Source organism: Xiphophorus hellerii, chromosome 2, assembly GCF_003331165.1.
Source record: "Xiphophorus hellerii strain 12219 chromosome 2, Xiphophorus_hellerii-4.1, whole genome shotgun sequence".
Lineage (NCBI taxonomy): Eukaryota > Metazoa > Chordata > Actinopteri > Cyprinodontiformes > Poeciliidae > Xiphophorus > Xiphophorus hellerii.
Genome location: NC_045673.1, coordinates 6,396,059 through 6,423,206, shown reverse-complemented (window position 1 = coordinate 6,423,206; position 27,148 = coordinate 6,396,059). Strand labels below are relative to the sequence as shown.

General features: G+C 38.9%; 1 protein-coding gene across 1 annotated transcript; it reads left to right on the top strand.

Annotated features, from left to right (window-relative positions):
- Positions 1–130: 130 nt before the first annotated feature.
- LOC116733955 (potassium/sodium hyperpolarization-activated cyclic nucleotide-gated channel 3-like) lies at positions 131–27,148 on the top strand. The gene is given in 12 exon segments (XM_032584997.1): positions 131–1,547; positions 11,508–11,931; positions 14,890–14,916; positions 14,918–15,052; positions 16,372–16,590; positions 17,961–18,107; positions 19,980–20,220; positions 22,084–22,248; positions 24,549–25,477; positions 25,479–25,553; positions 25,555–25,608; positions 25,610–27,148. Coding segments are annotated over 12 exon segments (3,435 nt in total). The 5' UTR covers positions 131–888; the 3' UTR covers positions 25,970–27,148.

Genomic DNA, 27,148 nt, shown 5'->3' with positions numbered 1-27,148 from the left:
AAATCAGGCCAATGAAAATGTTTCTAAATCAGTTTATTTCAATTTAAACTTATGAAACTTTAACAAAAACGTCAGGCGTGTGTCTGGTGAATTTTTGGTTAAAACATGTTTGTTTTTCATTCAGTGGGGAGAGAAAACAGACGTTTTACTCAATTAAAAGTAAAAAAGTACATGTTTTCAAAATAGTTACTCAAGTAAAGGTAACTGAGTAAATGTAACGAGTTACTCCCCAACTCTGAATATTTCCCTCCAGTTGTCCTGGCAGGGTGGGGTGGGCGCATCCCGTCTCCAATGGCAACCCGATAGATCAGCTCCATCGATATTCGCGTTATTGGACAGCAGGAGGCTTTTCGGGGAGGATCAGCGATGTCGACGCGCTGTGGATGTCTGTGCCAGCTGCGTGCGTGCGTGTGCGTGTTCACCTTGCACTGAGAGGGAGCTCGGGTATTTCGGAGAGGTGGAGATGCTGCTTTGTCATTGAGGACCTCAGCAGCAGCAGCATCAGCAGCAGCATTATTCTCCCACTCCGGCACGTCCGACGCTCAGCATGCTGCATCCTGATGCGCTCCCGGCCGCGCTCTCTCTGCCTCTGTCTCTCTCAGCCCACCTGGATTTTCTGGCGTTTCTCGTGTTTTTTCCAGCCCGAAGCGGCTGCGTACCGTCGACTCATGTCAATGTTTGAGCCGGAGGAGAGCGGCACGTCCCAAGTGTCAGGGAAGATACGACCCATCCTGCGGATGCGCTGTTGCTGCTTTGCCTCCAGTGGGAGCCCAACTGTGTGAGATCCATGATTTATCCCTCTGTTTTCTGGGGCTGTCCTAAGAGAGCACCCGCTTCTTTCTCCTCTTCCTCCTCCTCCTTTTCTTCTTCTTTTTTTAATAAATAAAAATGGAAAGGTTCCAGTCTTCCATGCGCAAACGGCTCTACAGCTTGCCGCAAAACATTGTGCAAAAACCCACAGTGACTGACAGTGAAGGAGACAGCGGCGACAAGGACACCAGGAGGAAAAGTATTCGGCTAAAACATTTGTCCTCTCTGTCTCCCGCAAGCAGTTGCAGGAGCGTCGAGGAGGCCAGGAGCGAAGACTTGGAAAGGGACGTTTCAGGGCTGAAGACCAACTTGAACGGGGACTGTGGCTTTTTCCGGAGCAGCATCTCTTCCATCACCGGGAGGCATCCTGCGGGCTCGGATCCAGCGGAGCAGCGGTGCCTCCTGCCGGAGACGGACGCCGGGGCCAGCGAGAGTTCACCCGGGGAGCCGGGGGACCAGGACCGGGCGGCGGGCGGGCTGCAGGTCGGCGCACCCGGACAGCCGTCCGTGTTCGACCAGTCAACTTTCATCAAGTTGGAAGGCGCGGACCAGGTCATACCCGAAGATGACCGACTGTACCAGGCCGGCTTCATGCACCGACAGTTCGGGGCAATGCTCCAGCCGGGAGTCAACAAGTTTTCCCTGCGGATGCTCGGCAGCGAGAGGGCCGTGGAGCATGAGAGGGAACGCGTGAAGTCCGCAGGCTTCTGGATAATCCACCCGTACAGTGATTTTAGGTAATTTATTACCACAAAGAGACATTTATAGACTGTGTTGATTCAGTCAAAGAGTTAGACTGGTCATTAAAAACATCTTAAATCTGTTTTAATAACAGAACATGATCAGGAGCCTAAACTCCTGAAGAATCGTAAATGTCTTCGGACTAGTGCTGAAACGACTAATTGGATTATTGGCGATGAATCGACTGTTAAAGTAATCAACAACTAATTTAGTAATAAGGAATTGTTAACTGGACATCAAAAAACAGCCAATTAATGAAAGAACAACTTACTCAGAGAGGCAATTAAGCCAAAATTGTACAAAAAATATAAAAAAAACCTTTCGTTTGATGGAGAAAAAACCCTTTTTTTCTCAATATGTTCTCCCCAAAAGTCCTCAAGTGGCAGTTTTAGCTTCACTTGGTTCAAATTCTGTGGGAAAAAAAACTTATTTAATCAGTTAATCCAAAAACTAATAAACAAATTACCTCTACACTGTATTGATGTTAAGTCAAGATGTTGATGTTAGACGTAATTTTTATTAATTTTTATTTTTGCTGCAGATTCATCTTTTGCTACAAATAATCAAGCGTTTATTTTCTTTTTCGAAAAAGGAATTGAATAATTTGTTTATTTGTACACTTTTTGAAGAAGGTTTAAATGAAAATCTCCAGAATTGGCCAATATTTTTTTTTATCTGATTAATCGATTAATCGTTCAGATGATTGATTAATCAATAACAAAAATAATCGTTTGCGGCAGACACGTGGGAGGAAGTCGGAGTACCCCGAGAGAACCCGAACATGCAGAAAGATTTGAACCTAAGATAAATTTACATTGAAGCTGCGAAACCATGCAAGAGCAATTATCACCAGCAAACGTTTGATGTAACAAAAAGGACTTCCTCTGCAAACAAAATCCTCTTACATTCTGCCGGTCACTGTGCCGCTTTTAAAGCACATGAACAGGGCGTAAGCTCTTCTTGCGTCCAGCCTGGAGATGTGTGGGCGTGCGTGTGCACAGGAGCAGTGTAGCCATCCAACCCACTAATTTTCTTATCAGCTTTTTTATGCCTTTATTACACTCATCCCTCATAATTCCCTAATTTTCCCAGCCGCGCTGCACCATTTCCCTGCTCGACCGGATGTGTATCACCACCATCAAGGGATTTTCATGACATTTAACCTTGAGGTTCACTGTCATCATATTGTACGCTGATGTGTGTCACTGCAGGGTTTTTTTTTTTTTTTTGCACTCATCTGAATTGCATTTTTTTTTCTTCTGTGTTTTCAAGCGGTGGATTACAGAAAGCGTAGCAGCGGCTTGGAAATGGGGTAATCAAAATAGGGTAACATGACCATTCAAGATATTAGAAGCACACATCAGTGGAGATTATTACAACACAATTAGTCTAATGGAGCGGAGTCGGCGTGGACCGGGAGGGGACACACCACAGGACGCAGACAGACAGACAGACAGACAGACAGAAGATGATGCAGAATAAAAACAAGAGAGATTGAAATGGGAATGATTTGGTGAGGAATCAGGCCGTCCAGCTGTTAACTCTGAACTTGTGCTGTGAGGTGTTGTTACTTCAGGGTCTCTTTGGGTCACATTTTGTATCAGGACGGGGTTTTTTTTAAATTTATTTTAGGCTCTTAGATCAAATTCTTTCAGCCTTTTTAAGTTGCAGCTCTGAAGATTATAGCTGGATTTTGTTTTTCTTTTTTCTTTTGGCTTTTATCAGTGCGAGCATGGGAAGTTCTGTTGCTGCTGCTGCAGACATTCGTCTTCATTTGTGGGAAAATATAAAAAGAGCAGCGAACACAGACTGAGTCAGCTCAACGGTGGAATAAATACAGTGCTGTGAAAACAAACCTCCCCGCTCTACACATTTCTTCTGTTTTCACTTTTTCTATTTTTATCAAAAATGCTTCAGACCACCACATTTAAAGACAGAACTGGACAAACAATATGACTGAAAAACTTACCACTATATTAATCGTTTCATATCAGTCGATATTGATCATTATTGATTAGCTTTTTGCTTTAAAAATCTGAAATATTGCCAAACTGGTGATGTGACCTTTCCTGTTTTGTCCACAGTTTTTACTCCATGATGTTTGTCATTTTTAAGCAGTTATGAGGCAAAAAATGAAACTGCTGCTGCACAAGTTACTCAGCAGGTTGTTGCTAGGTAGCCACTAGTTACTCAACAAGTTGTTGCTAGGTAACCAAGTACTTGATTCCACCAACTTTGCTTAGCTGGCTGTGAGAGGTTGAGCAGCTAAAGCATTTCCTCTGCCTACATCTCCCAGAATGCTGTGCGGTTCTGGATCAGAGTTCAGTGAATATTCTGTCAGATGTATTATCTACTAATATTGATCTCGTGTTTATCGGGATGTATATATTGTTATTGATTTGTTGTTTAGCTCTATTTAAAGATACTGTTTAAACTATGCAGAAACTCACCATATGCTAAAATGTGTTTCACCCCTAAACCTAATTACTTTGGCAGCAGCAACAGTGAGTCTTTTATAACCCAGTGGAAAAAGTTTGGTTCACTCTGGTTTGCAAAACTGATTGGACTTGAGTATCTCAGTTAGATTTAAGCACAGCCTTTGACTAGGCCACTCAGAAAGCTTCGATATGTTTTGTTTGAGCCATTCAGAGGTGGACATCCTGGTGTGGTTTGTCCTGCATCATTGTCCTGTTGTGTTTGAGCCAAGTTATTATAGATAACGAAAACTAATGAAAAACAAAAACTGACACTGAGAAAACTGTAATTAATGGGGAAAAACTATAACTGGAACTATTTAGTCCGTTTATAAAACTAACTAAAACCTACTGAACATATTATAGATACAATATGCTTTGTTTTCGTTCTTATAAGTCTATTTGTTAGCCTTTCACACTGATGTGAGCTTGATTTTTCCCTCCCAACACAATCAGTTTACGTCAGCTAACAGCAAATTACGGCGCGCCACATTAAGCCAGTCTGCAAAAGGTCGACCGCAAAAGTTTAGGAGAAAACACCAGTCAGTCGGTGTCTTCTGTTGATTATTACCTAATTGATGTAAACATAATGACAATATAAATACTTTGACCTTTTAGAAATTAAGAAAAACTTGAAAAAGCTAAAGCTACAACAATAATTAATAAGAACTAAACTAAAACTGAACAATATTTAATTGATAATAACTAATTAAAACTGACTGAATTAGACAAACAAAGTAAAACTTAACTGCAATGAAAAACCCCCAAAAAACTCTGAGAGCCATGATCTGAGCCGAAGGTCACGAATGAAGCGCCGGACTTTATCCTTCAGGTTTTTCTGTGACAGAAAGATTCGTGGTTTCACATATTACAGTAAGTCATTCAGGTAGTAAAGCAGAAAACTTTCACCGCCATGTTTGACTTGTTTTCTACGTGCCAAACATGAAACAACGTGAACTTTCATAGAGTTTGGTCTGCAGACGGAGTCACCCTAAAACTCCAATAGTCTCTTTTTTATTGTTGAATCGTGAAAACAAAAGGAAATAAAACAAAATCTTTATTTATTTTGAGATAAATAAATATATGCCAGAGGGAAAAATAATAATTAAGGTAATTTTATTTATATATCAACAAGGCAGTTCTAAGTGCTTTACATCAATTAGAAAGAAATACAAACAAAACAACCAAAGGACAGACAAAGAGGTTTTGGGTAAAAAATTGCACAAGACTAAATATTGTTTCCCCGTGTTTAAGAACAATAAGAATAATAATTCTTATAATTGTATATAATAATAATAATTGTAAGCTAATAGGTGTTTCTCTGGATCTTAAGATGTTGGTTCCAGTTGTTCTGGGTTGAGTTCTAGGTTTTTATAAAGCTAAATGTTGATTCCTCCAGGTTTGATTCTTGTTTTGTGTTGCTAAGTAATAAACTAACAGAAGTTTCTCTTGGTCTCGCTCCGATATTAAAGTATAAAGGTAAATGTTGAAATAATTACTCCACAGTTTATAAAAGTAATAAACATATGCAGGTAACTGTTGGTTCTGATTAAGAAGAAGAACAACAACCAAAGTAATATCATAAAAGCAATAAAAAATAAAAAAGCAAAACTTTCATATCCAGTTTGAAAAAGTGTAGGAAGAAAACGAAGCTTGTTAAATCTTTCCCACAGATATCCCACTTTATACACATCTACACATCTTATTTCTACTCTTCCTAAATTATATCTGTACAATTAATTTATTACTATGCAGTCTAATGCTGCTTACTGTCCTCTCTCCTGTAACTTTTTCATGCAGCTGCATTGCATCTTTAGCAAAACAACCAAAAACAAAACATACACAACACATCTCATACATGCAGCCATGTTTAATCTGCATCTACAGAAAGCCATCTGATGCTCAATGTTTGCTTATATCTATGTAATCAGACTGACTTTACCTGAGTTAAGTCTGACCTGCTGAACTCTAGATGTTGTTTTGGATGTTTTGTAGCCTTCCTGATGACGTATTGATGAACTCTTGGAGTAGTTTTGTTAGGCTGGTCTTCTCCTGCAAAAACATGAACTATTGCCAAGTATTTTTGGTTTAGTTTCAAGTGCAAATATCTTAGTACACTTAAAATAAGTCAACACTAACTTACAAGGTACTTTTCAACAAGATATAGAGGCTTGTTTTAAGTAAATAACTCCTTAATTTTGATGTTAAGGTGCTAGTTTAATTTATCTACACTAGCAGATAAATTAACTTATAGGAAAAATGTCTTGCCATAAGTGAAATAATCTGCCAATGAAGCTAGTTTTTTTTTCATCAATATTAAGAAATTGTTTACTAAAAAGTTGCTTGTAGGTTAGTTTGTCTTATTTCAGGTGTACTAAATATTTGCAGTAGAAACTAGAGTAAAAGTACTTGGTGAGATTTTGTGTTTTTGCAGTGAGGAAGGTTCAACACTTGTTTGTGTTGTTTTAGTTTGATTTTTTTAAAATTAATTTATTTATTTATTTTTTGCCAAAACAAATTTTGGCAAATAATGACTTGGGCCATTATTTTAGGAAGGTGTCAATATAATTTCCCACAAATATCAACATTCCACCATAAAAAAACAAACTTTCACATTTTTCTATTTTTATTCCTAAAATTAGAAATAAAACAGTAATTCTTTATAAATGACAACAAAATCCCTGTAGTTACATTTATGCCTTTAACCAAGTTTTATTTTATTGGACTGAGGATGAAAATGTTTCACTGCTTCACAGCAAAACCACAAATTCCTACCAAGTATTTTATGGTCAAGTTTCTAGTGCAAATCCCTTAGTATACACTTGAAGTAACTATAAGAAACTTTTTCTCAAAATAAAAGAGCCAATAATTCCTTTATATTGATGAAAAACTACTAGTTTCATTGGCCGATTATTTCAGTTATGGGAAAAACGTCTTGTTATAAGAGAAATGATCTGCCAATGGAACTGGTACGTTTCCAACATGTTAGCAACACAAAAAGTACAGAATAAAATGTAAAGATTCTTTTTTCCACAGCCGTGTATGTTGTGGTCTTGTATCTTTTTGTCTTGTACACTAGAGAACCAAACGCTGTTTGTGGTCGCAGGAGCAGACAAACCTGAACTGGCACGCTGTGCAAATATGTTTAATATGATTGCTGGAGGGCCTGAGCCGCAGTACAGGTGTGTGTTAAGCCACTGAGCTGCATGCAGGCTGTTCTGCTTCAGCTGCGATCTGCCAGTGAGAGATAAGTATCTCTAGTACAAATGTGATCCCTTTTTTCAGCTGTCCTGATTGATCTAAGCTCCTTTCACCATTTTAAGCCTTGTTTTGTTCACTTTGCCTGTAACTCCCCTGACTTTGTGCTGTCTTAACGTAGCCGCACGCTAACCCAGATCTTGACAGATTCCTCAAACAACCGTGAGCTGTAAGAGGTGTTTTAACTGAAAGTCCTCGCATCAGAAAGTTTCTCTCCACGCCATTGTGTTGCATGCTGGGAGCCGGTGAGCGAACAAGTAATGCGCGGTCCATTTCAGACCTTTATTTTTATTAATTTATTTATTCTTCATCCAGCTGTTCTGCAGCTCTGTGACGCGGGGCTGAGCTGTAATGCTAACTACTTAACATCTGGCTGATGGGAGCTGACTTCTGGAGATGACATGGATTCCCAGGAGATAACGGTGGATTTAGCCAGAGTGGGGACGTGCAATTAGGACCAGTGTGTCAGCGCAGAGACAACGGGCCAGATGTGGAGAGGAATGCAAATGCTTTGTTTGGCAGAGAACAACAGAAAGCTGATTAGGACAAATGGTCTCCATCCCCATCGTTGGTTCCTACTTTTTGTACAGGTTCTAAATAATTAAATTCAAGATAAAGAAGTTGAAGCTGTTCTCTTCTCTGCTTGTAGGACAGGCTTAATGACTGAGGCTCTTTGTGACCAACCAGCAGGTCAGGGATTCACGTTCAACCGTTGCTAAGCTGCCGCAGCGGGACCCTTAAGTGAAGGCCATAACCCTATCAACTTTGTATCGTGGCTGACCCCGTTCTTTAGCTCCGAGCTGAATTTCTATGTAAGGCCAAAATGTTACTCCATAAAGCGATAAAAACTTTTATTTTTTTCTCCATGTTATAGAAGCACCTTCATGTGTGGTTATGTGTTCACACTGCAGCCTGAAGTGACCCAATTCTGACCCAGAACTTTCCATTTCTAAATTCTTGCTGGTTTTTGGGTTGTTGCCAAGTTGCAGGGTTCAGATCTTCTTCAGCTTTAGTTCACATTTTCCTTAAGCTCATCTTTACACTTCCACCCTGTTGCTTTAAAATGGATGTTTTTCTTTTCCTGGCATGCTGCATTTGATTTATAAGATACTACCCAAACTACTCAGTTTTATATAAATCTGTCCAAGCATATCTCTCCTATAAGTTCTGTTTTTTGTCGAACATTAATGTTAAACTTATGAAGTCTCGTTCTGATCGTCCTGCACTTGCACATCAAACTTGCTGTAGTTCCTGAGCTGACAGCTTTGTTTCTTTGCAGACTGTTATTATGGTCTGCTTGTCTGGGTAAACTGGCTTGGACGGCAGCGCCTCAGCATGTTGGCGCGTTTTGAAAGCCATTCATCTAAAGAATATCTTCAGTAGAACGGCTGATTTTAAATTCGTTAAATTTTGTACCAGATTCGCAAACTGTCTTTCTGAAGGCTTCAGGCAGCTAATTTGAGCCATTTTAGGTTTTAACAGTGGCCAAAATTAAATTCTCACGATAATTTCTTATTCTTTCGATATAAAACAATACATTAACTGAATTGTTGTGTAAGTGTTTGGTTTGTCTTTGATTAACTATGAAGTGCTGAAGGCATTTATTAATAAAATTTGTCATTTAGATCAGAATTTAGATCCCGAACATCAGGAAATAAAACACAAATAGTTTTTAATCTCCGTTATTTTTCTATGAATATCTGTGTTATCACAGAACTGTAGATAAATGAGTGAATTTATTTATTTTTTAAGTTTATTTGGTAGGGACAGATACACTTTGACATAGACAAACTGAACAAAACAGCAATCCCATGTTTAATAGTGCAATAGCAACGGCTAATTGGCAGCACTGGTCCCTAGATGGGTTTTTAAAAAGTACCTCTAAAAATTGAAGTGATAATCATTTAAAATAGCACAGCATAATGTTGACAACATCTACAAACAAACAGTGAAACATAAAACATCAAAAATGGGTACAGTTCTGTTTTTCACATAACCAAAGTTTTGTTTCTTGAACTAAAACTGTTTACAGACTTTAAATCAACAGGAAGTGAGTTCCTGCAGATCCTCTCACGGACAGGAGAGCAAAGGTGGTTCTTCAAAAGGGAACCTTATAATTTCCATTTGCAAACAAATACAGAATAAACAACAACTAAAACACAAGAGTTCATTAAGGCATTTTACGTATCTGGATGCATATTTTTATCTGTATCTCTTGTCTACCTGTTTTGTTTTGCCACAAAATGCAACATTTTTAGTGCCTTTTTGCTGGAGTTGGACTTGTTTAATGTAGAACAGCTGGTCCGACTCAGACTTCTCACATTCCCATCCCATTTCCTTTTTTTCCATGAACCTACTGGGTGCTAACGGCGTATTTTGCCGTCAGTGGGTGTCTCGATGCGATGCGTGCGTCCTGGCAGGTCTCTCTCTTCACGCCGAGGTTTGTCCCGAACATTTAGGTGTGCCAGAACTCCAGCTGGATGGATTAGAGGTCAATTAGGTCTCAGAAATGGACCAGACCTGCGATCTCATACAAAACCAGGCCTGTAAAAAAAATTAAGAAAAAAGCTTGACATGTTCAAGCTCCCTTTTCTCATAAAAGACTTGATTGAGTTTAGATGCAAAGTAAATATTAGAATAATATCCAAACTTTAATGTGATGGTAATATAGAATAAAAGATGCACTGCAAAAGCAAAATCTTATCAAGTATTTTTGGTTTAGTTTCCAGCGCAAATATCTTGGTAAACATGAAATCAGACAAACTAACTTAAAAGTAACTTTTACTTGTTTTAAGTAAATAATTCCCTGATGTTGATGGAAAATTACTAGTTCAGTCGGCAGATTATTTCATTAATAACAAGACATGTTTCCCATGTTATAAGTTAATTTATCTGCTAATGTAACCAGCATTTTTTCATCAATACTAAGGAATTATTTACTTTAAAAAGTCTCTCCATGCTGAAAAGTTACTTTTAGGTCAATTTGTCTAATTTCAAGTTTCCAAAAATATTTGCACTGGAAACTAAAAACAAAATAATCGGGTAAGATTTTGTGTTCTTAGTAAATTGAAATATTTTCAGGGTCCTATATTAAAGTTAGTAATTTTTTAACTATAACTGACTAAACTTATTTTTCTCTGTTTTAAAAATACAAATTACACTGTTTATAAAAACTGTATTTGCTTGTGGGCAACTCAAGTTATTTGCAACAAAAACGGTTTTTTCTTTTTAAAGCTGAATTATGATAGGTTGTTCTGTAAATTCAACAATTTCTTGCAATTTTATGCTGAATCAATTTATTTTCATTGTTTGTTTTTTTTTACATTATTCCACAGGATTTTCAGTTTCAGAAGGAGGCTGCTGCTGGCTTCACACAAATTATTATTATTATTATTATTATTATTATTATCGTCTTTACGATAACACATGGAAAGAATCGTATCGGAAATGCATCTCATTTCCCACACAGCTCACACTGGCTCTGTTGGAGTGTTAACTGGACTTATTCAAAATAATTCTTCTGTCCCTATTTGTTCGTGTCCACAATAATTTATAAAAACATTGAAAAGCATTTCTCCTAAAACAATTGCTAATATTTTCATCACTGCTGTCATTTGAAACTGTCCAGAATTTCCACTCATAGACACTCATGCAATTGACTCTGCACTTACTTCGATCATCTAAACTCCAAAAAACAGACAACTTATGAAATGATGCATGCCTAAGAAAAGCTTTGATTTATTTTGCTTATTGCACATCCATCATTCTTGCTGTAGAAAGTTGTTTAATCAAATTTAGCTTCTGTTATCTGGGGATAAATGCCTTCAATGCATTTCTTTCCTTTGTTTGTTCTAACCTTTGGCAGAAAAAATACTCATACGCATAAGAAAACAAAACCAGAAAAAAAACATTCTGTCGGATTTTACTTATGATTTTTCTGTAAACAATTTTGTTTACAGAGACTTCATGATTCATTTTACTTGTAGTTTTGTTTATTTATTTAGGATATTTCAGATGTCTTCAGTTCCAGTGTTAAATGTTCATTACAATTGAAAGTTTATTGATCTTTTAGACGGTGCTCTTGCATTATTGTGCCATTATATTACTTGAAAATGGTCTCAAAGCCACAATATTATTGTTTATTGCAATGACTTCTGGGACAACGTATTGTGAAGGAAAATTTATTGTCAAAGGCGTGAGTCTTATTTCCACCACTGTTTGCAGGTTTTACTGGGACCTGACCATGCTTCTGCTGATGGTGGGAAACCTCATCATCATCCCCGTGGGAATCACCTTCTTCAAGGACGAGCACACGCCGCCGTGGATCGTCTTCAACGTCGTGTCGGACACCTTTTTCCTCCTGGACCTCGTTCTCAACTTTCGCACCGGCATCGTTAAGGAGGACAACACGGAGATCATCCTGGACCCGCACCAGATCAAAGTCAAGTACCTGAAGAGCTGGTTCGTTGTGGACTTTGTCTCCTCCATACCTGTGGACTACATCTTCCTCATCGTGGAAACTCGCATAGACTCTGACTTTTACAAGACGGCCCGGGCCCTGAGGATCGTCCGGTTCACCAAGATCCTCAGTCTGCTGCGGCTGCTGCGTCTCTCCAGACTCATTCGCTACATCCACCAATGGGAAGAGGTAGATCTTCATTTTACTATCCACCCTGATTTAATGATTCCGTAAATTGTCTAATTTGTCTGAAATGTTGCTAAGAATGGCAAAAACATTGCTGAGTTGGTAACAGTGGGGTAACTATTGTTAACTGCAAACATGCAGATATGACCTGGTGGGCTGCTCTGTCAGTCTTTTACTCTCTCATCAGCAGAGAAAAACAGGACAGTGGTTGATATTTAGACATTGCTGAGGTAGAAAAGATTAACGGATAAGATCGGCTTCACGTCTAAGTATCGGCCGATCACCAAAATCCCAGAATTAAGGAAATCGGCACAGATAAATCAGTGCACACCTAATTTTAGGCATTAGAAAAGCTTATAAATTGATGTTAAAACAACATTTGAAAGTTGTTTTAAAAGTTCATAATATTATGAAAAATGTTGCCCTTGTGGAAACATGGTGGTCCCTCTTTATACAAGACAAAACTCAGGTTTTTAAGAAATGGCCACTTATCAATTTGTTGTTAGTTAATCTATTAGATCGAGCAGGAGCAACTTTAGATTAACTTGTTAATCAATAACTTGCACCCCTACTGTAAACATTTAGACTGTTTTCTTTAGCTCAGGAAAGCAACAAGCACTTGCTGTTTCTAGATAATAATGTTTTGTAGAGATCAGATTTGTGCAGCTGGTTTCAGACTTCTGGTTTTTGTAAAGCTTTGATAAGCTAGTACTGATTTAATGAGATTCCTATTTTCCTCTCTTTTTTAATCAATCAGTGGGCTGGATACTGATGTCAAGCATCATACTTTCAAAGCTTTACAGTTTCAAAACCACTACAATTTTCCATAATACTAGTCTCTACAGTTTAAAATCCTGAGATGCTATAGAATCGCTCAGGGAGTTTCTTCTAGCTTCATTGAGAAATTTATCTTTCCACCACTTGGTACTGTGCTCTACCAGGAAGGATAAACCTTTCTTTCCTTCCTTTCCTTCTGTTTTCCTGAAGAAAAAGAAATCTGGTATTTGTTAATACTGCTGCTGTTGAAAACCCCAGACACTCATGATGTAACTTTTATAAAGAGAAAAAAAAAATAGGAAAAGAGCATACACTTAATTGCAGTTACTGTGTTATTGGAGAGTAGTAGGAGAATGAAGCAGAATGAGCTTTTTCTGAGAAAGGCCAGCTTGATACAAACAATCTAAACATAGATCAGATTCTACAGTTGTTTCTAACTCACTTACCAAAAACGTAGATGCCATGCACTGGAGGAATGCCAAGGACTTTATTTTTAATAAAATAAATTTTATTTATAAATAACTCAGTAAATTACTATTACTATGATTGGGTACTGTCCTAAAAGAAACCAAGGATTATATTTTTGTCTATTCTCTATCAGTTAGAACGCAGGGGAATCCTCAGACCACTCCGTCAGAAAGCGGTTGCTGTAAATATATAGTTTATGTTATTCTAAAATCCATCAACCAATCAATCAATCACCTTTAGCTTAATCCGGCGGTAGCAGCCTAAAGAGAGAGGCCCAGACTTCCCTCTCTCCAGCCAACTTGGGTCGGTTCATCTGGGGGAATCTCAAGCCGATCCCAGGCCAGCCGAGGAACATAGTTCTGGGAGAAACTTTCCCTGCAGAGAAACTCCTCCATTCCACTGCGATTCATATTATTTTGAAATTTAGACAGATATGATCACCTAAAAGACATTTTAAACTGGTTTCTACATGTTCGATTAGTCAGTTAATGTAGTTAGCATCACAAAACCAGTTGACGGTATATCCTAGAACAGAGGTTCCCAGACAGTATTAGCTTCTGGCAGGGGCTGCAAAATATGTAAATAAACGCAAACTTTTAGAATGTTTTTTCTCACTTTTATTCACTATCCAATGGGATTGGACAATAAATCAATAACAGTATCTATTATGATAAACACTTGATCAATATCAATAGTTAATACCTTTTATAAAATATTCAGTCTTTTCACTGAACTCTGATCCAGGTAAACAAGGTTGCAGGAATCGACTGGCTCACTCTCTCTGTGGTCACCTAGCAACTCACTCGTTCTTTGGTTGCCTAGCAACAACCTGCTGAGTAACTGCCACAGCAGCAGTTTGAGGTTTTCACCACTGTGCTTCATAAATGCTTAACAACAAACAACAACAGAGTGGAGTGAAAACGGTGGATAAAACAGTAAAGATCACATCACCAATTGCAGATATATAGAAAAATCTAATCAATAATTATTGATATCAAAGAGGCTAAATAAATCCTAGCTTGCGGAGCAAAGTAGTTGGATAAATTTGGCAGGCAATCAGAAAGATAAGTATGGCAAATAACATTACGCTATCTTATATCTTATAGTAATGATTAAAAGACAGATTAGCTTTTATATAAAAAAATATAATTAAACATTTATGATAAAAAAATTTCTTCAAATTTTTTTTTTCAGGTTTTTTCTTCATCTTCCCTCCCACTTTCTGAGGTCCCTTCTAGCACCGCCTGGTCCAGATTTCTAGACATGTTGTTAAAAATCTAGGTTTTTCTTTTGAATTACAGCTTGTGTCCCTTTGTGTCTTTTTTTGCATCATTACTACCCACTAAGTCTTCTTCACTCTGTAACAGCAACCACACTGAAGAGGGATGTTGTCAGCACAGCCTGGTAGCTCTTAACTTGGTTCGCACAATATTCAGAAAACGATTAGATTTTTCCATCCTGGCTAAATGATGCTAAAAATATGCCAATTTCTTGGTGCAGCTTTAATTTTTAAGCTGCTTCTTTGAGACAGTGCTTACCCACGCTGTATACTAACTGATTAAAACCACTTAAACAGCCTCTGCTGCTCTAAAATAGATGCTGCACTTCATCTCAGATCCCCAAATGCCAGGGAAGAGAGTTAAAAATCACAAGTTTATTTTCAAAGTGTGAGCGTTTTATCATGTCTTGTCTCATTATGCTTCCCGTTCATTGTAGGTCTTTCACATGACGTACGATCTTGCCTAGTGCGATGGTGCGAATCATGAACCTGATTGGCATGATGCTGCTGCTGTGCCACTGGGACGGCTGCCTGCAGTTCCTGGTGCCGATGCTGCAGGACTTCCCTCCGGACTGCTGGGTCACCCGGAACAAGATGGTGGTAAGAGAATTATTGGGCAAATTATGTTCCTTTTAAATACAAAATCCCCAAATAACAATGTGAAGTCATTATGTTGTATTCAAACTAGGGCTTCAACTAATGATTATTTTAGTTATTGATGAAGTATAGGTTATCCTGACGATTAATCGATTGATCTCATGATTAATCGATTAAACTCACGATTAATTGACTATTCTGATGATTAATTGGATTAAAAAATTGTTTAATTTAAGCCTCTTTTATACAATATTATAAACATCCAAAAAACAATAAAAAAAAATTTAAATAAGAAAATATACAGTATATATATATATATATATTTTTTTTTTTACTAAATTGCAGCATTTCTTTAGTGTGCTAAGCTATGTGATTTAAGGAGTTCTGGGTAGGACATATAGCTGTGGAAAATAAAAGACCACTTAAACATATACCTATAAAAAGTAAAATCAAAGAAACTGATCATTTTGAGTAAAATGGATATTGTTCTTTTATTGTATAAACTACTGACAACATGTCTCTGAAATCCTAAGCAAAAATATTTTATTTATTTGCAGAAAATGAGAAATGGTCAAAATAACAAAAAAGATGCAGTGCTTTTAGACTTTAAATAATGCAAAGAAAACAAGTTCATATTCATTTAGAAACAACAATATTGATGTTTTAACTCAGGAAGAGTTCAGGAATCAATATTTGGTAGGAATAACCAGGAGGTTTTTAATGGGGTTCATGCAGTGGGCTCTTCATTTTTTCCAGAGCTGTAGTTACAGATAAAGGATTGTTTTATATCTTAAATGCAAAATGTATATATTTTGTATAGTTTTACGTTATTTAAGGCTCTGTTGTTCTTTCAGCAAATGCCCCTTTTACAGTCTGTATAGTCCAGTTAACGATGAATCAGTTACTAAATTGGTTGATGATTATTTTGATAGTCGATTAATCATGATTAAACCGATTAATCGTTTCACACCTAAAGACTTAACAGGCCATATTTGAAGATTTTCTATTCCTCGTTAACATATTAAATATTAGTGTTTAAATGACTAAAATATTTTTACTCTTTCTGTCTCTTCTTGGGCATTTTACTTTTCTGATCCTCTGTGTATTGATTGGTGGAACAGAAGCTAAAGTAACTGCTAAGCATGATATTAGGAACACTAATTTAAACATAAGCAGTTATGGTTTCCAGCAGGCAGGCTAAAATGCTCACCATCTGTTTTTTGAAAGCTCCCAGCAAAGCTCCCACAGATACGATGCTGCAGCAGGCGCTGCAGCAAACTTACTGATGGAAGTTTCTCTTTCCGCCTCCACTTCTCCTCCAGAATGACACCTGGGGTCAGCAGTACTCCTATGCCCTGTTCAAAGCCATGAGTCACATGCTGTGCATCGGGTACGGCCTGTACCCGCCCATCGGCATGGCCGACGTTTGGCTCACCATCCTCAGCATGATCGTGGGCGCCACCTGCTTTGCCATGTTTGTGGGTCACGCCACAGCTCTGATCCAGTCTCTGGACTCCTCAAGGAGGCAGTACCAAGAAAAGGTGAGATTTGTTTTGTTGTGTTAGGATACCTTTAAGCAGCTAAACCTTTAGAAAAAAGAAATGCTCCAATCAGGCAGATTATGACATTATTTCCCATCTATGCACAAGCATGTCACTAGCCTTAATAATAATCACATAGTAAAAATAAAATGCATTCTTAAAAAGTCTTAAATTTAACTGTCTAAAATTAATGCCTTAAAATGTCTTCTTTTTATGTAAGTAGGCCGTAAATATTTTAATCACAGGTCTTAAATTTCATCATGCCTGGAACTTGTATTTATAAGTTTTTAATTTTTATTTTAACTCGAGGCAGTTAAGGCTACTGCTAACACGCTGCTAATATAGCTTTGATAGATAGCTAGGCCAGCTTTCTGCGTCTTTTATGGGTATTTTTAGCATATTTTATATGTAAGTGCAATTTTATATGTATATGAAATATTGTATTCTCTTTTGTACATTTCTGTTCTCACACAGATCTTAAATTTTATTCAAAATGGTTTTTAAAACGTCTTAAAAAGTCTTACAGTTTGAGTTGATGAAGATTGCAGAAACCCTGCATGCAATTTGCATGCATCATCCCAATAAAATACCAATAAATTGCACTGAGGTTATGTGACCAAATCAGAAAAAGCCTCAAGAGGTGTGAATGTTTTTGTAAGGCACTGTATGTATTATATTAACATAACAAATACAATTTTATATCTGGTTAAAATTCTGTTTTTTATTTGATGATAGTTCGTTAACCCTTACCCTGATCCTAACCCTTGTTACAAAAACTTATTTTTCACCTAAATTCTGTTTAAATATTTATAGATAGACAGCAGAAGCTTCACTGTTTTTTGATGTGAAATGGAATAGGTGACAAAAACATAAAAAGATGAGGAATAACCAGGGGAACTCACTATTAGATCTACATGTCCGCCTCTGTGAGGGATAAAACGAGAGAGATAAGGCACAGATTTAATAACCTCAGAGCAGAGGCTTATGGCAGGAAGCGCCATACGTACACTGGGTGCTGTGATCGTCGGCGCTGCTCTGCTGGTAGAGTACACTGCTGAAGGACACGCTGGTTAATGTCATTAGCTGCAGCCTGCAGAGCACAACTGTAATTGTCAGATGGGGCAGAGCCACAACACCGCACTGCGAGCAGGTTTCACAGATGGCCTGACAGTTGACTGTTAACATAATGAGATACATTATAGTCCACCTCTGAGCCAGCACATCAATCAGGTTAATATATTCATTCTGACATGACTTTGCATTTTGTCTTTGCAGGAGAAGCAGTCGCTTTAAAGCTGCCGTAGCGAGTTGGATTCTTGGAGCGGTTCTGAACGGGTTTTAAAAGTTAAAATCTTGTTGTTTTGTCACAGTATAAGCAAGTGGAGCAGTACATGTCCTTCCACAAGCTCCCCGCTGACATGAGGCAGAGAATCCATGACTATTACGAGCATCGTTATCAGGGCAAGATGTTCGACGAGGAGAGCATCCTGGAGGAGCTGAATGAGCCGCTGCGAGAGGTCAGTTTACGAAAATGTGAAGCCCAAATGAATTTGGATTCATAGAAGTTGTACCACGTCAGCATAAATGAGAGCATCCCATTCTCAACGACGCTCAGATAATTATTGATATAATCCAATATGGCTGCCTTACTTTCCATGATAATGTTAATAGTGTTGTAATCTGATTAGTAACGGCCGTATGAGGGCAGAGAACCTTATTAACAGAGCACTAAGCTGCTTTTATAATGATTGAAATATACACATGCAGCGTGGAGAACGCCTCGGCCAAGCAAAAACTAAATAAAAAAACTCAAAAAATTACCGTTCCTTGTGAAACAGCTGCGATAATGAATTACCTACTGAATAGACTCAGAAGATGCTAGAGGGAGCTGAAGGCAAAAAGAGCTAAAGACAAAGACTGAAAGACAGTTAAAGGCAGGAAGGACAAAATACAGCTGAAGACAGAAAGGACCAGAAGACATTCTGATCTAAACAGAGCAGAAGAAAGAAACACAAGGAGGAAATACAAAGAGGGGTGACAGGCCTGCGCTCCAGAAATGTTTGAAAGATTGAAAGAAAACTGTAAGACCTACGGCAATGACCCTTAAATTTCCTCAGAAACCCATGATTAGTTTTATTCTTGTAGAGTGAAATATGTTTGAACAGCAGCATTTTGTTTATGAAAAAGCAGTAAAACTTGAAAAGTTGTTGGTTACTGGAGTGCGCACTGTGGCAGTTGATGGATTTCCTCATTGGATTATACTGTAAAACTGAAAACGGACTAAAGTCTGCATAAAACTTAAATTGTGATTTTAGAAAAACCATAAGAGATATCAAAAGACTGAATCTTTTGAAGAGAGTTTAACATCTTGTGATTTGTTTAAAATTATAATGGAGTTTCTAAGTTGAAGCAAGCAGAAGCAGTAAGCTGTCAAAGAGAACAAAGTCTTGGATGGAATGTTGTGGAATTTTGAAAAATTTAAATGTATTTCAATGGAGGTGAAATTTGCATAAAAGTACAACTGCTTCAAAAATATGTGAAAGTTGAAATTACCAAAAGATATAGCAGAAGAGTCCAGTTCAACTTGAGGATTTTGATGTATGAATTAATAAAATCAGTTGAAATTTTCATCAACTGATGAAAGTAATTAAGCACTGAAGTAATTAAGCACTTAAAAAAAACATACGGAATAATGAGAAAGAAAAACTTTTTTAAAGGGCAACTATTCTGCAAAATTCACATTTTACATGTCTTTGTTCTTCTATTTGGGTGTCTAATGCTTCTAAAAACAACCCAAGTACTGAAACAAACACCCAACTGGCAATAAGTTCATGTTTTTTGGTGTCTGGAAAATGATCCATTTCAAAAACCTCAGGAATGTAACATTACAAATCAGCAAAGCCCAGCTCATCTCCTAGCAACTGAGGCTGAGTTCCAGCACGTTTGGTCATCTGGTTTTACTGCTGTATGTGCTGTACAATGGCTGCTGGAAAAAACTAGTGTTTTGATGTTGATTTACCATCCAGAAACAACTTGTTGCCTTCTTGTTGCTTGTGCAAGAGGCTCTACTTCTGCTTTTCAAAAATTTGTAGTTGTATAACTGCACATCTGTTTGCAGCCATTTTCACGTGTGAATGTAAACGTTGAGCTGAGGGGCGTGGCTAGCTGCAACTTATTTGTATTTAACGTAACAAAGAGGCCCTAAAGCAGCCCATTCTGAAAGGAACTCATCAGAGGCAGAAATGACTAAAATCTTATCATCTACAAATGAGTTTGTGCAAAAAAAATCTGCTAAACATGTTTGTGTAGCCCGTAGACGTGTCCTAGCCTGTTTAAGGAGGAATAACGGGTCTCCTTCACTAACGGCCGGTTTCCTGCGTCCTCCTCAGGAAATCATCAACTTCAACTGCCGCAAACTGGTAGCCTCCATGCCTCTGTTCGCCAACGCCGACCCCAACTTTGTCACCTCCATGTTGACCAAACTGCGCTTCGAGGTCTTCCAACCGGGCGACTACATCATCAGGGAGGGCACCATCGGGAAGAAGATGTACTTCATCCAGCACGGCGTCGTCAGCGTCATTACGAAGAGCAGCAAAGACACCAAGCTGACGGACGGCTCTTATTTTGGAGGTGAAGTTTTCACATCACCCCACTGGGCAGATAGAGAGAGGAGAGGATGGGGCGGTGAGGCTGATTTAACATGTGCGAAGGAATGGTGATTGTAAGATTTGTTTTGATTTAGTTTGCGCAGGCACTCAACAGATTAACTTTCCTGAACTTTACAGCTGGTTAAAATCGTCATCTCCTTAAAAGGCCTCTAAGAGGAGCAAAGCTCTGCAATCTTTGAGTCCATCTGTGGAGTTTTGCCCTTTGTTTAAAGCCTAAATGTCAAACTTTCCAGTTGTTTTCTTCTTGTGTGCTTCCTCTCAACCTGTAACAGTGTGCTATAGAGGCGCACACCGCCAAATGTTACGATGACTACTAACAAACAAGCTGGTAGTGAAACATTTCTAATTATTGTACTCTGGGATTGATACGATTTCAATACATGATCAAAAAAGACTTAAATTTAAAGAAAATGTCCTAAATTAGAACTCTAGATTAATAATTGGATGTTGTTCCTATGAAGACAACAGAAATTGAGACCATGCGAGTGTGTTTGTGTCGTGAACTTGCCTGTCATGGACAGAAAAAGCGATTTATGTGTCACGGTACATTTTTTTCCCCTCTCTTTTTTAATGGGGCATTATTTTATTTTTCTGATCTGGCATGGCAGATGAGGTCAGGACAAAAACTGTAAGCTGCAGAAATTGCATTAAGTGCTCCATCTGTGGGGGTTCGGGCATCAGGCGGCCAACATTTTATTGTCTCACACTAATGACTGTTCCTCACTGTTCTTTTGGAAATGGATCTAAAACTACATGAACTCTGCCATCATGTAAGGCGTTAGAAGTTAATGATCCCTGCATTTTTTAATCTCTTCCGTTAACATTGATCATACATTAACAGTATTCTTAAAGAGGACATATTATGCAAAATTCACATTTTGCACATTTTTATGCCTAAAAGTCCTTAAAAAAACAGAGTTGTCTTTTTGCGACAAGTTAATGTTTGTTAGTGTCTAGAAAATTAACCATTGTAAAAACCTCCTGTTTGCTGAATCAAATACAACTGGCGCCACAGTGTTACTTAGCAACCCCAGCTAAGCCCAGCCAGTTACCTAGCAACCAAGGTGGAGCTCCAGCACTCGTTGGTTTTACCACTGTACAATGGCAGCTGGACAAGACAAGTGTTTTGATGTCGACTTACCATCCAGAAACCACTTGCTGCATTCTTGTTGGTTGTGCAGGAGGCCCCACTTGTGCTTTTCAAAGAACAGTTGTGTGATTACGCATCTGTTTGCAGACATTTTTAGCAGCAGCTTATTTGGATTTAAAGTGACAACAGTTCATTGCCAAAAACACAACATCTTAACATGTATGTTTAGTCTAGTTTCTAGTGAAAATATCTTAGCACACGTGAAATAAGACAAAACTAACTTACAAGTAACTTTTCAGCAAGATAAAGAGGCTTGTTTTAGTGAATAATTCCTTAATATTGATGAAAAAGTACTGGTGCCATTGGTAGATAAATTTATTTATATCATGGGAAAAATGTCTTGTTGTAAGTGAAATAATCTACCAATGGAACTAGTACATTTTTGTCAATATTAAGGAATTATTTACTTGAAGCAAGCCTCTACATCTTGGCTAAAAATTTACTTGTAAGTTAGGTTTGTCTTATTTCAAGTTTACTAAGAAACTAGACCAAAAATGCTTGGTAATATTTTGTGTTTTTGCAGTGCTCATTCTGAAAGAAGCTCAAAATAGGCAGAACTGACTAGGAGTGATTTTGTGTAAAATATTTAATGAACATATTGTGTAACCCATAGGCCTATCCTAACTTGTTCAAGGAAGAGCAATAGGTCACCTTTACTTTCCTCTGTCCTTGCAGAGATCTGCTTGCTGACTCGAGGCAGAAGGACAGCCAGCGTGCGAGCAGATAACTACTGCCGGCTGTACTCTCTGTCTGTAGACAACTTCAACGAGGTGCTGGAGGAGTATCCCATGATGAGAAGGGCCTTTGAGGCCGTCGCCCTCGACCGCCTGGACCGAATCGGTGAGCTTTGGAGAACTCTCAGATACGTCTAAACAACTAAATAAAGTAAAATGGTGTCTTTTATCTACGTCTTATTGAGACATATGAAACAGTTTGTGTTGTATTCCATAGCTACACTGCAAAAACACAAAATCTTACCAAGTATTTTCATCTAGTTTCTAGTATAAAGATCTTAGTACACTTGGAATAAGACAAACTAACTTAAAAGTAATTTTTTAGCAAGATATACAGGCTTGTTAAAAAGGAAGTTAGTTTTGACTTTATTTCAAGTGAACTTTGATATTTGCACTAAAACTAGACCAAAAATACTTGGTAAGATTTTGTTTTTGCAGTGTATTCACTCACCTCAAAGGTTTCCACATTTTTTAAGTTACAACACAAACTTCACTGCAGGGTTCGTATCGGTGCTTGAAATCCTTGAAAGTGTTAGAATTCCAATTAAGTGTTTTCAAGGTTTGGAAAGTTATTTATTTCTGCATAAAGTCCTTGAAAGTGCTTGACATTAAAACTGCACAGTTTTGTAATAAAGAGCAATCTAACGCTCCATTAAGAGCCTAAATTTGGAAAGTGTTATTTAAAGTTTAAACTAAATATTTTCATGCAGCTAATAAAAACACAGACATATTTTTTTCTCATTGTCTGAAGTTAAATCAGACTAAACTTTTCTTCTTTTAGGTCAGTTAGAATTACCAAAAGTATTTCTCCTTGCTAAATGCCATTTAGATGTTTTTGTTACTTTCTTTGCATTTTTAACCATCTAATTTGATTCTGGAGGTTATTTACCTTACACTTTGTTTGGATTGTTACAGCGTAATGAATATTTATTATTCCTAGTGGCTCAATGACTTATAGATCTTTGTAATTAAAATAAAGGTTGGGTTTATATTTTATATGTAAAACAAAGTTATTGAAATTGGGGGATTTCTTTTGTTAATTTAGTGGGGTTTTTTCATCTCCAAAGTGCGGTGCTGGAAAAATTTGAAAACGTGCCTTGAAAATGCTTGAAAAGTGTTGGTAAAAGTGTACAAACTCTGGATTTGATTGGGATTTTCATGTGATAGACATAAAAACAAAGACAAATGATTTTCTAAATCTTTTTTACAAAAGAAAATCTGAAGAGCAGGTTGTGCTTTTAAGTCCAGCTCCCAATACTTAGGAGAAGCACTTTTTGGTGTTAAAAACAGCTGCTTTGTCTCCAGGCAGCTTTGCTTGTACTAGAGAGAGAAAAACTGCCAAAAACAGCTAAAACTCAGAAAAAAAATCTCATTAACTTTGTGGTTGTAATGTTGCAACATGTGAAAAAGTTTAAGAGTAAGGATACTTTGTAAGGCTCTGCGACTCGTGGCTCATTCAATGTCAGACAGAATGAGATTTCTGGATTTTAATTAGAAGTGTGAATAATTAACTGGAATCAGTCATGGTCAGATCCATCTATTTTATTAATGGAACCTGATTTATGGGTTCTCAGCAGAAAATCCACCATATTTACTGAAAATTAAATGAAGCATAAAACATGTTACTTAAGTTTTGTTGGTAAGCCCAAATGTTATCATCTTGATTTAAATCTAAAACAGTTTTCATTCAAAATAGCAGAAAATGGTGCAGGGATTGCAGGCCAAAAGGTATTAATACTGTCCTCAACAATCACTGGAAAAATCTTTGCAAATGCTTTTTATACACTGCAAAACGCAAAATTTCTCCAAGTAATTTGGGTCTAGTTTCTAGTGCAAATGTCGTAGTACACTTGAAATCAGACAAAACTAACTTAAAACTAACTTTTTAGCAAGATATAGAGGCTTGTTGTGAGTAAATAATTCCTAATTAATGATGAAAAAGTACTAGTTCTATTGTCAGATTATTTCACTTGTAACAAAACATTTTTACCATGTTGTAAGTTAATTTATCTAAGATTTTGTGCTTTTGCAGTGTAATTGTTGACCAGATTTTTGTATGTCTCCACTGGTATTTTGAAGATGTATGTATCTTTTGGTGATATTAAACTGATATGTCTAATAAAAAAACCTCAGACATATTTCTGGTTAATTTCCCCAAAAATACTCAAGTAAATGTAACTAGTTACTGTGAAATGCTGGTTCATACACAAAAATGGTGGAAGTTTGTAGATTTGAATTATGGTTGGATGGAGAGTTGGATGAAGAGATGGTTGGATGGTAGGATGAAGGGTTGGAGCTCATTTTGATTTATCTTGCTATTAATTGATTTATTGCTAATTGCGACAGGCCCATAGATTCCCACCCTCCAATGCAGCTGAATGGTTTCTCCTTCTTCTGTTCTCACAGGAAAGAGGAACTCGATTCTGCAGCATAAAGTCCAGCATCACCAAAGCTCCGGCACATTAAACCTCCACGAAACAGAAATCATCCAAAGAATCGTCCAGCACGACCGGGACATGGCCCAATGCACGCAGCTGATCCAAAGCAGCACTGCACAGAGTTTGAACATCCCCATCGCTCCGCCGTCCCCCACCCCTCTCATCTGGACGCCGCTGGTCCAGGCGCCGCTGCAGGCTGCCGCTGCCACCACGCCACTGGCTCTAGCCTTGGCCCATCACTCCCAGCTTCCTCCCATCCTCTTCCATAGTCCTCTGGTTCCTGGTTCCTCCATGAAGGACCATTCCAGGAGGGTCCACATGGGAGGGACTGCCTTCAGCAGCTTTGGTTCAGTTCCTGGCTCCCCGGTTAGCTCTGCTAAACCCAGATCTGTAGTTGAGACGCCGACGTTGGGGTTCTCTTTGGCACAGCATCACTCCACCGCGGTTTTATCGCCCACGGTGATGTCACAGCCCGTCTTTACGAGCAGCCTACAGCCCACGCCGCAGCCTCTTTACCAGCCTCCTCACTGCACCCCAGTCTTCCCCTCCTACACCTGCTCCGCTCAGCTCCACCCTCAGCCGTTCCTCGGTGCTATGGCCGCTCCGCCTCAGCCTCTAGGTTTGCTACAGCAAGGGGCGCCGGGGAAGATTTCGGGAAGATTTCCAGCCCCGGCCATCAGCCCTCTGATCTGCAGCTCGGTGAACCCCATCCTGAGCCAGCTGCGGCAGCCATGCCACCCCTCCAGCCTCAACAGAGCAACCAGCACATCCAGCAACGTCAACCTCCCACATTTCCCCATCATAACCAGCAGGCAGCCGCCGGCGGGGATCAATCCGCCGCCGTCTGCGGCCGGCGTAAGTGGGGTGGCCGCCTCTCTGGCACAGCACACCCTGGCAGGGACTGCAGTCGGTTTTCCTCCCACAGGTTCTCCCTGAGCACTCGGCCCTCGCCTCCCTGGCGCAGTACGGCTCCTGCAGAGGCCTCGCCGTGCTACACGCCGCCTCTCCGCAGCCCTGCCACACATGAGTCGGACGGTTCACCATGCCGAGCCGCCCGGCGCCATCAGCTTTCAGAGCTCTGCTCTGAGAGAAACAGCAGAGTCCTCGGCGGATCTCTTTACCCAGGAAATAAAGACAATCTCAGGCTCTCACAGCTATTTACACCAGGAAAGGCCTTCGGTGGTGAGCGGCTCCTCAGAGGGGGTGGCGGGGGGCTTCCCTTCCCCCATGGCGGTCAACAAACCCTACACTGCCATCCCGGGTCAGGGTGGTCCCGTCAGTCGGACACAATCAGGGCCTGAGCCTTGGAATCGGCCCGCTGGCAATCAGTCTCCCGCTAAAGTGTTAGACAGTGAACAGAAACAATCCAAGCTTCCCTCCAACTTGTGAGTGTCAGACACACCCTCCTCAACCTGCTGAGCTGCAGAGGAAACCCCTCCATGTTGGCATTTTAAAGGGGACCTATTATGCAAAGTTCACATTTGGCACGTTTTTATGCTTCCATTTGGGTCTCTACTGCTTATAAAAACAGCCCTAAGTGCTTTAAAACATCCCACCCAGATATTTTTTGGCAATAAGTTCATGTTTTTTGGAAAAGGAACCGTTTCAAAACCCTTCTGAATGTAACATGACAAATCAGCCTGTTACCTAGCAACCCCAGTGGAATTCAGCCCGTTACCTAGCAACCAAGCAGAGATCCAGCACGTTTGGTCAGCTGGTTTCACCGCTGTAGAATGGCTACTGGAAATAACAAGTGTTTTGATGTTAGCTTACCATCCAGAAACCACTCGCTGCATCCTTGTTGATTGTGCAGGAGGCTCTTCTTCTGCTTTTCAAAGATGTACGGTTGTGTAATTGCTCATCTGTTTGCAGCCATTTTCACGTGCGAGTGTAAACGTTGAGTTGGGGGGCGTGGCCAGCAGCAGGTTATTTGGATTTAAAGTGACAGGCCCTAAATCAGCTCATTCTGCAAAACTAAAATCTCATCTTCTAAGAATTATTTTGGGGAGAAATGTGATGTAATAACCCGTTGAAGGAAGCATAATAGGTCACCTTTAAATGTTAATTTCAGTGCTGGGGTGTGTGTGTTGTTTTAATCAGATGAGAGATCAGTTTAGTTTTTGTGGATGACGGACAGAAACATATTTTTTCTACTCAACATTTTCATTATGATGATAAAACCCAAAAGTATTAATGGGGTATATATTTAAGACCTGATAAGAAATATCACTTCTTATATATACTATATTATATTCTAACCTTCCTCTGTGATTTGTTATTTATTTGAAACCTTTTTGTTTTTTTTTTTGGTTCCCTTTTTAGCTTCACCTCTTGAGCTGAAAAGAATTACCCACAGCTGTATATTCAGTTTATGATTGAAACCAAAAATGGCTTCCCTCTTGTTAGCGTCCTTTCCGGAGAAATGCTGCGCACAGACAGTCTGTGCACTTTGCTCGTTTCAGAGATCACTGCAGCGCGAAGGGTTTGGCGGCGGCGTGTCTTCCAAGATAGAAAGCTTCCTCAGCAATATTGCACACCCGAACGGGTCGCACTGATCAGACTGCATTT